The following is a 12,118-nucleotide window of genomic DNA, read 5'->3' as shown; positions in this document are numbered from 1 at the left end:
TGAAGCTAAAGGTTGTAATAATTTGGCTTGCACCAATTGTGGGAGAGAAAACAAGGACTACTGATAGTTGAACTAGAGAGTTTGGGAATCTTAACCTCAGCCACAGGCTTCCTTTTCGAATAAAGAACCAAAGCAAATAAGAGACTGCTATATGAGTACATTTATTACAGAGATTTCTAGGACCCATAAAATCCTGCTTTGAATTCCATCCTCTTTTTTCCCCAACAGAATCTCAGAAACTTGAATGATTGTACAGAAAATATCAGAAGCACTTGATCACAAAATACAGCTGATAAAACTCAGTTTTAACTTACACCAAAACTTTGTACACCATGCAAAGTTCCATACATAAATCACAGGAAATATACATTTGTTTGGGCCAATTACCACATTCAGAAGTTAAGCTGAGAAATCTAAGGAAGGATAAATGAGAAATTGGGAGCAGGCTCAACCCAGAGATTTCGGGAAAGGAAATGGTGGGGGTGGGCAGACCTTAATAAGCAATGTTTCTTTTTAAAAAATCTAGTGCCCTTTCAAGGTTCTTATCTAACTCATTTGAAGGAAGAATACCAGTCTATGATATTTTTTGAGGTATCTGAGTTGAACACATCTTTGATCATGCCAACTTCACTTTTCGCTATAAAATTGAATTAAGTTTTGAGAATGTAGCTACCCTGTTTCAAATTCATAATCTAAACATTTCTAGAAAATCTGTAAAAGACAAATCTCTTGGACAAAATATTTACAACCAGCAACTCATACGCAGTCAAATTAAAGCCTCAACTTTTTAGAAGTCATGTAAATGATTTCAATAGTGCACCTCTTTTTGGAACTGTGAACCTCTTCATCTCTGCCATGGAGGAAAGCCTACAGAAATGTTCTTTGGCAACTTGATTCTGGTCTATCAACTTTATCATTATGATAATCGCTTTTTGACTATTCCCACAAAGAGTTTACTGTAGAGAAGGGAAACTCATAAATAAATCATTGTACTTAACACTGAGAAAAATGCCTGGTGTTGAATTAAGGACATTTTCAGTCTGTTAATAGGACTGTGATCCTGAACCATTGGTTCCTAATCCAACCAAAAATAACTTTAGCTAAATCTCAAGGATATCAATCTGGTTTATGCCACGAAGTCTCTCTCTATTATTTCTCCCTCCCCTGGGTAACTCAGTAGTCCTGAATTATGCCCATCAATTTGGAAGAAGGTCCCAGGAAAACCAGTGAGATTTGCTTCCAGCAGGTTTCAGTATGAGGTGTCAGTTATGTGAAGACTGGCAGTCAGAAAACAATCAATCTGGAACCCAACTTTTTGAGAAAGGGGTGGGGTGTGGGATCCCACTTCAGTCTTTAGAAAAGTAGGCTTGGGACACCATCAACTACTCTAGGGGTGTGCATGGGGGGCAGGGAGTGAAGAATGAGTAGCACCTGTGGAGCTTAATTTGAGATAGAGTGTCTCAGTATTGGATAACCGGAACTAGTATAAATATTTATAGAAGTATATACCGAGAAGGTCAGATTTATAAAAGTATTAACATAATAGAAAATTAATGTTATTATACCTAATATAGATATTGAAAATCTAGGGAGAGGAGTTACCCAGACATTACCCCTGAATTGTATCTGAAGAGGAACGAGAAGGAAGAAAGGAGAGGAGAGAGGGAAAAGAGTAGAGGAGGGGGGGAAGGAAGTAGGAAGGTTGGAGGAGAAGAGGAGGAGAAGTGGGGAGAAATGGGAGGGGAGTGGTGAAGGAAATAGGAGAGGAAGAAGAGGGAAGTAGGGAAGAAAGAGAAGAAAGGGAGAAAGAAGGTAGAGAAGAGGGAAGAGGAGTGTGGTTACAGTAAAAGGGGAAATGGATGAGCAACACCAAAATTTATGTGTATGTATTTATGTTATTAAGAGTATCTGATAGATAAGAATGTAAAAAGAATGTATGTTAATACTTGATAAAATATTACAGTATATTTGTTGATATGTATGGGGGAGAGTTGGAAAAAAATAAAAAAATGGGCTAAGAGATAGTGTGTCTGAAGTAGAAGAACTGGGAGAGGGGATACACGAGGATGAGCTGGACTTTTTGAAGTCCTCTATCTTCATTTTCTGTTGGTGTGGCCTGAGAGATGGGCAGCAAGCCTTCTTTCTCCCTCTTCTTTTGTTTCCTCCTGCAGTTCTTGAACCACATCTTGAACTGGGTTTCACTGAGTTGCACAGAGGCCTCAATGTCTACCCTGCAAGCTCTGGTAAGATATTTATTGAAGTGGAATTCTTTCTCCAACTCCATCAACTGCTTGGTGGTGAAGTTGGTAGGAACTGTGTTGGGCTGGCCCACATAACCAGCTTTCCCTGAAAAAGGCAACAACAGGGACAAGTAACACAATCACAGCCTGCTGCATTAAGCATGGATTCAAGGCCTTGATTGATAGGTGACATTTATTGAAACAGGGCTTCAAGACAAAATTCACAGGCACTTGTTGGGAAGGTAACAGCGTTCCGTGCGCCTTTGGCGTCTAGTCATGCCGGCCACATGACCACGGAGACGTCCTCAGACAAGCGCTGGCTCTTCGGCTTTGAAACGGAGATGAGCACTGGCCCCTAGAGTCGGAAACGACTAGCACGCATGTGCGGGGGAACCTGAACCTTTACCTTTAACTGCAACATGCTTGGCTTCTGGATATCACCCTGCCAACCTTACCTGACAAGACCAACTTAGATAAGTCAGACAAACGAGGTTGATTCACAGCCAGTGGAGAGCACATGCCTTTAAAACTGAGCATTTAACATGATGGTACACTTTAGGATAACCTGTTTTAGGAGGGTTTCTCTTCACTTTCATCCAGTGGAAAGTCTGGGCGGGTAGAGACGCCTCCAAAGAAGGGGAAGTCAAGCTTTCTGGGTGGGCGGAGTGGTGACGCGCAGACACCGTCGCAGCCAACCTGCCTGCCTGCCTCCCTCCTCCTCCTCTCTTCTCAGCCAGCGTGTTGGGTTTGGAGATCTGAGTCGGCGAGCCAGTGTGCGCCCAAGCGCTCAACCTTGAGCAGCCGCCGCGGGAACAACAGCAGTGGCAACAGAAGGCACCGAGCAGTCGCCGGAGCAGGCTACTCCAGCGTGGATTGAAGGACCCAGAAACTGGCTCTGCAGGTAGGCAAAAGCGCTCGCCATCAGATCGGCCGCAGCTTCTCCGGCACCGTCTTCCGGGCTAGAAAAGCCTAAAAGGCCCGACTGGTTTGCAGGAAGAAAGCGATCATCCGGGCAAGGGGTCAGCTGGGGTCCCTCCCCCCCCAGCTCGGGACAGCCCGAGCCTGGGGCAAACCGGCAAGAGTTAAGTCCTTAGTCCAACCTCCCACGGCTATTTGCATGGAAATAATTGTTGCCGCCGGGGACGCGGAAGGGCGGTGACTGGGAGGGAGGCGACTCGGTTGAAGTCAAGGCTCTGGGCTGACGCAGAGGGGCTTCTACTGGTGGTTGACACCGTTTGGTGAGTAAAGGAAGCGCTTACAAAGGTTGCTATTGGCAGCGGTCTTCCATTCTCCACAGCTCAGCGACTGAAGAGGCAGAGCGCCTGTGCAAATACTCGGCCTCCTCGCTCCCCTGCCTGCCTCTTCCTTCTCCTTTCCCCTCCTTATAGGATACACACCCGGTTTGAAAACACCAGACAGCAGAATGTTCTCTGAAATACCGCCTCGCGATTAAAAGGCAGGAGAGTGAGGAAAAGGACTGCGGGGCGACAACGGTTCGGGGGTCATTCTTTCTAATCTACTGTACATCTTTCGCTGTGGAACACAAAAGGTCCGCGCTCAGTGAGGGCCCTCTCTCTGCCTTCTGTTTCCCATCCACCCACACAAGTTCCTTCTTGGAAAGGTGTCATTAAAGACACCGTTTTTCACTGAGTTTAGAACTGGGCCGAAGGATCAATTGTTTACTAAGTGCTTTGAAGGGACTTTTTTTAAAGACAGAAGTTTTCACAGAGAATATTCACAGAAAGGGAGAAATTTAAGTGTCACCAGGGGTAAAACAAAACAAACATGGAAAAAGCCTGAGAAGTTTTGCTTCAAAGAGGCAGAAAGCATCAACGCTTGTCTGTGCCTGTTTTCTAACTTCTGGTATTCTTATCAAGAAGTTAGAATTAACTCACATTTATTAGCAAGTTAGCTGTAGGAGATGACCAGGCTGAGCACGAGGGAGGCGTCTGTCAAACCACCATCAGTCTCTAGTCCCTTGTGCCTACAAGAGATCTAAGTCCAGCCCACCTTGAATTCTGTTGACTTATCTACTGCCAATTTGCTTTGACCCTTAGTTCAGACTCTTGTACAATAAACCTATATTCTTTTGAACTGCCTGGACTCCTGATTTCCAGAGCTTGACATTAGCATTATCGGATTCACAAATTCTAAATAATTATTACTTCACTCACACTGCCAGATACCATTGTAGTCTTTATCTAATTAGATTGCCATTTTCTTTCCTAAAAAGCTATATCTCTAGGTTAGCTCTTCTAACTTAAAGTCCCCATTTTGATAAGAATGAAAGTTAGGACCCAGAAGACGTTGATCAAAATGTAAGCCTGCACTGATATCTGGCTATGAGTCATATAAAGACAGTTATTTTTTTTTTAGAAGAAGGTCTCTGACATTTTTGTAGACAGCTAATTTCTGGTGTGCAGTTACCACCCAATTAAAAAACCCTCCCCTTTTATTGAAAGTTTGTTGTCTATGCTCAGGTCCTCAGGTCACTTTCATTAAGGAACAGAAGAATAAAGAAAATATCACTTTTGACGACTATATATATATATATACATATATTTCTTTTTGTACACATGGTTATTTTTATTATTAGTGTCTGGTGGTTGTTTCTCTTTTTTTCTTTTCTTAACTTTGGAAATAAAATTAAAAATTTGTAAAAAAAAATCACCTGGTGCAGGGTGTATACCAAGCACAGATTGCAAATTGCAAGCTAGGCCTTCCCTTTTCATTATTTGCAATAGCTTAATAACCACAATTTGGAAGCACATTCAGTGGATAATATAGCTAATAACCAGATTAGTGAAGTTAGCAGTCAGTGTCAGCAGTGTCAGTGTTACCAGCAGTCAGCTTAAAAGAACATAGGTGTACACAGATTTCATGTTCCCTGCTACAAGAACATGGTCATTGCTAGTCGCCTTTGAAAATAAAAATTACCCTTCTTCCTTACACCAACAAAAACGAATTATGACTAGCCACCTCCATGCGTAATGGTTTTAGATGGGGATCCCCTACCCCAGGAAATACATAAAAGGATTTTTATTTGTGCATGTGTTCCTGCAATTGATCTCTTTGATGACATTCTCGTTGACAGCATTTGATTTATGAGTTTATGAAGAATTGCACCCAGCCCTTCCAGCTGTTACCCACACATTCTACCCCACCCCACTTAGGTGGGTTGCAAAACAGGGAAGCAATCTATCACCAAAATAAATACACCAGGAGCAGAAGGACTAGCAAATGCGTGCCTGTAAAGCCTGAAGCATTTTCTTTCCCTCTGTAAATTCTTACAAAGAGAAAGGGAGAGAGATATTGGTACATACACACCCAGAAAGCAAACCACAACTATCACAGGCTGCTAGTTTGTAGGACAAAAGAACACATACCAACCTTTAACTTGGGCTAGGGGACAAAGACACACACACACACCACCTTCAATTAACAGCACTTTTAGATGGGCCTCATTTTTTGTGTGTTTTGGTGGGATGGCTAAAATGTTTTCTGAAATGTACACTTGTTAACATAGTTCAGAATGAGCTTTGGTGAGAATGCCTGTTTCTCCATCTTCGGCATGAGCTTTTGTTCTTTAAGCCTAATTTTTAACCTATAATTTTTATGACTTGCACAATTAATAACTAGCTTTTACCAAATAGCTTGTTTGATTTCCTCTCTTTTAGACTTCTTTTCTTGGGACCTTTGGACTATTGGGAAAACCATCAGAAATGTATCTTTGTTGGTTCCCTGCACCAACATTTCCTTCCAAGATATGGTTCGCAAAAATAAACAGTGACTACTACATAAATATACATTTTGATCTGTTTGCATAAATGCAGCATCCCACTAAGGAGCACTTGCTTTTTCCTTTTGCAAAATGTTCTTTCATATATACATATGTGTGAGACAAACTCACAATATTTTAATAGCACCAAAGCAGTGTTTCCATATTTTTAATTCTAATATGTGATAAGTATTAAGTAGGGAAAAGTTTGTTTTTAATAAGCAGCAAAGATTTTCTAAGTTGTTGGGAAGGATTGTAACACTGCATTTTGGGGGATGGGGAGAAAATGAAGGTAAATAATTTCAGTAGCTTCTTCCAATAAATGTCTTTCTCAGGAAAAAGGACAGAGGTTTGTGACCAAATTGTTTGGCATGGTTTCAGACCAAAAGAGGGAAAGGGGTAACTCCTTGTGCTAGTCATGAAGAGAAAGATAAAAAGGTGCTTGTAGTAAACAATTTATTCTACCCAAAAAATACTTATGACAATGCATCCAAATGTAATACAAAAATAAAGTGAAGATACAAATTCGATATGATCACTTTCTTACAGGCCATATATGTTGCTTTCATAGAAGGACCTAAAATATGGATAACTGAACATAACTTAGTTCTCCAATGCAAAGTAGTTCTTCAACACATCAGATGGGACAACCAAAAATGCTGAGAAAGGGAAAACATCAAACAAAGGTGGAGGGGAAAATAAAAAATGAGAGAGAGAAAAAAGAAGGTATAACCCTTAGCACATAAAGGTCTGTGGTTTCTCAATAATTCAGGTGCTGCAAGTCAATTGTGGTGAGTGTATCTGTAAAAAAGTCTAAGTTGTCAGTTGAAATATCTACAGGACTGCTGAGGGATGGTGGCAAACTGGAGGAGACGTCAGAAAGCTGTAGGCAGGAATCTGCGGAGAAAACGCTGAAGTCCTGCAAAGAAGAGGCTTCCAGAGCCTCCGGACTGCCATTGTTCAGGGCAGCTGCACAGTTCTGGCCCATTATTGAGGGACAAATGGGAACAGTGGGTGACTGGTGCTGAAAATGTTTGAGATTTTTCTCATTGCTGGTTAAAGTCAAAACTGGAAAAGTTTGGGAGTCTCCATTGTGGAGGCTTGGAGGAGCCTGTGGCTGATCCAGGGTATTCTGTTGAAAAGGGTGCCTTTCCCTGTCCAAAAGAGCCCCTGAGACATCGTTGAGGGCTTGCTCAAAAAGAGATTTCTCCTCTTTGGCTTTCTCGGGGTCCCCTAAACCTTTGCATTTCCCTTCGCTATTCTGATTTTCCTTGCTCTGGGTCTGCCTCTTGTGCTTCATCCGCCTGTTCTGAAACCAGACTTTGATTTGCCTCTCTGTCAGATCTAGGAGAGCGGCGATCTCCACCCTCCTTGGTCTACACAAATACTTGTTGAAATGAAATTCCTTCTCCAGCTCCAAAAGCTGCGTGTTGGTATAAGCAGTCCTTAGTCTCCTGGAGCTTCCATTAGCATTTTCGGAGATCTCCAGAGATTCTGTTGGACGAACAACCACAGTTAGAAGAGACGCATGCCATGGAACGGGTGGAAATATTGCCCCTAGTTGAACCTTTTCAGGACACACGACCCTGTTGAGAACAGAGTGGTACTGGTTGTGGGAAATCTCTGCCATTCGCTCTCCTCTCCGAGGCATAAAAACACCCCAACTACAACAAAATGGCCGCCACTCGAATTCAGCAAAGCCATTGTGTTGCCCCCTTCCACGCCCGCTCTCCAAGGCCCAGTTTTCCCTCAGCTCGAGGAACTGCTTGTCTCCATCTTCCAAACCTTCCCCTAGCCGATCAAACTTTATTAGTCATACCACAAATTATAATTAATGCATCAGCTGCTTAGCTGAGCAAAGCGTAATCTATCACTCTTCATTACTGTAAAGGACCCCAACTCTAGGACAGCGAGACAAGAGGGGGCCACGTCCAACTGAAATAAATCATCACACCCTAAACAAGTTAGGGGGGAAGAAACTTTGCTTGGGGTGGGGGCAAAGGAGGGTTGGTGTCTGATGCTTTTGCCTGTGGATCCCACCACCAGCTTCCTTCCTCAGGGTTCAGTGCCTGAGTTAGGAAGCCAATGCTCCAACAGGGAGGCGAAGGCAGTGGGGAGGGTGGGGGAGAACAAACAAATCGGGGGGGGGGGGAAGCCTTGGGAAGCGGAATGGTGCAGCAAAGTCTTTCAACTGACCTTTGTGGCTCAGGCAAGCTGGTCCAGGGACGGAGGCCGAGGCATGCGGCTTGGACGCCTTTTTCTCTTTCATCCAGGGGTACTCCGGAGGCTGGAGGGTGCCGGCTGGCACTGGGCTGCCGCTGTTGCCTTTGGGGCTGTGCTTGGGACGGCTGCCGCTGCTGTGGCGAGAGTGGCTACCCGGTTTCAGGCTGGGGATGGTCTGCTCAAAAGGAGGAGGAGGAGGAGGAGGAATCAGTGTCGAGTATGAAAGCGTCGAATTCTTGATTGATGAACTTTGAAATGTATCAGCGACAGGGGGGAAAGATGTCAGGCACTCAGCGAGCGATGGCTGACTATTGATAAAGCCAATCTCTCGCTCAGTTTCGAAATTCATGGCCTTCAAATCGCAGCCCCCTTGGAGAAAAAGTTCCCTCTTATTTAGCGCTTGGGAGAGGGGGGAGCAAGGCCCAGGAAGGGGAAGGGCGGGGACCGTGAGAGACAGAGAGAGGGGGTGAGACAGAAAGAAAGGATAAAAAATATATAGAAGATCGCTCGTGGGATTTTTTTTCTAATTCACTGATTGCAGCCGTATGGGGACCGTGCTACTATTAAACCATTGAATTCATGGGGACAAGGTTGAAATTGGACCGAATTGGCTGTCACATGATTGCCTCTGCCCAATGACAATTTGGGCTTTAATCAAAAGAAGCCACTGTCTGATTGATCCAAAAAAGTCGAGAAAGAAAGCCTCATTGGGGCCAAAGAGGTATTATTTATACTTTTTTTTAAGGAGGAGGCTTTATCTTTGCTGCTCGCCCGCTCCTTTTGCCTCCTAATCTGAAATGTTATCTGAGGTGAGTGACTGCTTGTGTGTTTCTGCGTCTCTTGCTGTCGCCGCTTGGTCGTTTATTCCTACCGCCGCTGCTACTCCTGCAGCCGCCGCGGCTCTGTTCGCCCTGTAGGGCTTCTGCCCCGCTTGTCCCCCTCCCATTTTATTGTTTGGCACTGTCAGGCAAGCGCTTCGCACCTCACAAATCATTTAAGCACCTCCAATCTGAGCCCTTGAGTCATTAACAAAGTAATCCACTAATCTTCAAAGTTTTGACATTGCCGGCTCGGCGTCTCAACCGCATCAGAAAGTTGCACTTGGCCCACAACCAATCCTACAGAAAGAAATAATTACTTCCTAAAATTAAAACGAGCACCAAAACGAGGTGCGAGTTCCCACCTCCACCTCAAGACCTGGCAGCTTTCGGCATTTCTCCTACGGGATGGTGGTCCACTTTTCTGAACTGTACAGTACAGAGAACAATTGGCAGCCGATCTTGGCATATATACATTGTGTGGAAGGAATTTATCCAGGAGCTTCGCTTCCATGGACAGAAGTCAGACCAGTGAGGTCAAGGATGTGTCTTGAGTTGGCTGGACAGAAGTAGATGGTAAAATCAGTTGTATATCCAAAAGACACTCAAACCGTAGACATAGGTTTCACAAATAAAAAGTGGTGGATCACAAGAACAATCCAGAATATTAACATAAACCACACTGTCTCATTGGTTTTCCCCCTTAACTTCAACAAAAATAGGTGAGTCTTGATGCCAAGGAAATGTGTCAAAATTCAATATCAGAGTTTTAAAAATTATTAACCATGTAAACCAACCAAAGAGCTGGAAAGACAGTAAAACTGATCGCCTGACAAAATAAGATTGTTTGAAGACGCCATCTTTTGGTTTGCTTTTCTTTCAATTTGCTCATTCAACAATGTTGCAGGTTTGGACAGAACAGTTCTTCAATCGCCTCAAGGTAAAACGGAAAACAAAAGGAGTGGGGAGAACAATGGAAGGGACAGGAGGATTCAGTAAAAAGGGGAAGAAAATGGTATTTCCTTTCTTCCAAAGCAAAGGTACTATGTAGGAAGGGAAGAGAAGGGAAGAAAATGTTGTGAGGCATTCCTATATATTTCAAGGACACCCAAATATATTCCATGCTACTTTGAGTACTTCTGAGATTCTGAGTTAATCCTGGAAATTGTTCACAAGCTGTTCAAATGATAAACTGGTTGCTCCATCTTCTCATGAAGCACATCTGAGCAAAACAAAAAGGAACAACGGGTCCTTCTCGTTTTGAGCGAATCAATCCCCACACTATGGAAGGAGAGCTGGGGAGGGGTGGGATATTGTAATAATCTTAACAAAATTCAAATTGGAAATTGTTATTTAAGAAGAGGGGGGAAACAGGGAGCCTTAGAAATATACATGTTGTTGGGGGTGGGGTGTGTGATTTAATTTTCTTGCTTTACTTCAAACAAAGCTCTGCTGAAGTGTAGGCGCTATCAATCTTGTCTGCCAAAATGCTCTGACAGCTTCTGGCCCTTAAGAACACATGCCGAGCTTCTTGCTCTTTCCGAGGTGAAATGTGGCAGAGAAAAAAAGAAAGGTTGGGGGGGGGGGGAGAGAAACTCCAGTAAATAAGCAAAAGGGATGCTGCTGCTTATTTTGCCAAATGGATCCCACCTTACCCCACCCCCTCAATGAAGGATAGAAATTTCAGCTCTTTAACTTGCCTCAGAGACAGCTACAGGCCTAAGGATTTTATTTCATTTCTTATTTATAAATATTGATAACAGGAAAAGTGTTGCTGGTGTGTGTGCATGCTTCTGTATGTTACATGTAAAAGAACCCCACAAGGAGGTAAGGCGAGCAAGGGAGGTGGCTGGGTCATTTGGTTTACTGAGGCTTTGTGAGTTTTAAATTGGTGTGGGAAGGATTTGGGAAGGGTTTTTTTTATTTTTTGTGTGGGAAGAATTGTGGGTTTTTTTGTTTTTTTGGTGGGCAACCTAATAGAAAAACCACCTGGAACAAAGAGCTTTTCTCCTTAGTTGTTTTTTTAAAGTAGCATTTTTCCTTCCTTATTTCTGTGTTTTCTATCAGAACACACATTTTCTGTAAGAAGGCATGTAGATAAAATATATGCAGCATGAAGGGAAGGGATAAATGCCTTTGAAATCAGATAGGAAAAGGAAAAAAAAAACCTACTTCCTTTCTCTTATATACCTTCTTAAGGGTCGTTTTTTCTGTCCTAGTTCCAACCAGGGGTTACTCTCTTTTTCTCTTTCTGTCACTCCTTGAATGCCTTAATTTCATATAATGCATTCTTTCTTTGATTAAATTTGAAGAGAAAAATAACACTCAAAATCCCTTTTCTATATATTTTTCTAAAAGCTACATTCTGGAGCTTCAAACCGATTCCTCTGTCTCATAACTCTCTTTTAAATAGTTTTTTTCAATAGATGTAGTGATTCCTGTTCAGTCTGGAGTCAAAGCTGTAAGTGGGAAATGGTTAAGGGAAGATAAAATGCTGTAAGTATGGAATGCAAAATTAGAATGCACTGGCCACTGGAAGCTTTTCAGATATGTAGGGGAGGAAAGGTATGTTGAGAAGAAAAAGACCAGAGAGATTCTTGGGTGAAAAAATGAAGAGGATTGATAATATTTTAGAAAGGGAAACCAATATGATGGCAAATTTATTGAGATTAAACAGACTAGCTACATCATAAAGTGGCATACCCTATCTTATCCATATTAAGGCAGATTTGCATGTACATACTGAGGTCTTCGCAAATTCGAGACAGAGGACAAACCCCATGTCTTTAAATTACATGTTTTCTCTGGAAATAAAAGGGGAGGGTTCAGTCTATGGATTCGCCATGTTTGTTAGCACAGATGTATTTGAGGGACAGAAATTATCTTGTAGGGCTGCATCAAACACTTTTTTAGAAAATGTGTGTACGCCTGTGTTTATGCGTGGGTGAGTGGTTATATACATACGCGTATATTATATAGATTTTTTTTTTCCTATTTCCCCTTCTGTCTCTGATCTAGAAAGAGTGGGAAATACTGGGATGTGAAAGGAAATTAGATAA

At 42.7% G+C, this 12,118-nt stretch overlaps 1 protein-coding gene and 1 long non-coding RNA gene across 2 annotated transcripts; one reads left to right on the top strand and one right to left on the bottom strand.

The window, feature by feature from the left end:
• Positions 1-2,171: 2,171 nt before the first annotated feature.
• LOC310648280 lies at positions 2,172-6,028 on the top strand. Its single transcript, XR_014494048.1, has 3 exons — positions 2,172-2,243; positions 2,974-3,141; positions 5,918-6,028. It is a non-coding gene; the product is annotated as an uncharacterized lncRNA (long non-coding RNA).
• Positions 6,029-6,778: 750 nt separating this feature from the next.
• LOC310648276 (homeobox protein Hox-A2-like) lies at positions 6,779-8,635 on the bottom strand (the record flags this gene model as incomplete). Its single annotated transcript, XM_083376034.1, has 2 exons — positions 8,215-8,635; positions 6,779-7,512 (listed from the first exon to the last, which is right to left on the bottom strand). Exons 1-2 carry the CDS (start codon positions 8,588-8,590, stop codon positions 6,779-6,781), a joined length of 1,110 nt encoding a protein of 369 aa, XP_083232160.1. The 5' UTR covers positions 8,591-8,635.
• Between the last annotated feature and the right edge of the window lie 3,483 nt (positions 8,636-12,118).

This window comes from Vipera ursinii (assembly GCF_947247035.1).
Source record: "Vipera ursinii genome assembly, chromosome: W".
Classification (NCBI taxonomy): domain Eukaryota; kingdom Metazoa; phylum Chordata; class Lepidosauria; order Squamata; family Viperidae; genus Vipera; species Vipera ursinii.
The sequence above is the reverse complement of the archived record's forward strand: the minus strand, read 5'-3'. Positions and strand labels throughout refer to the sequence as shown.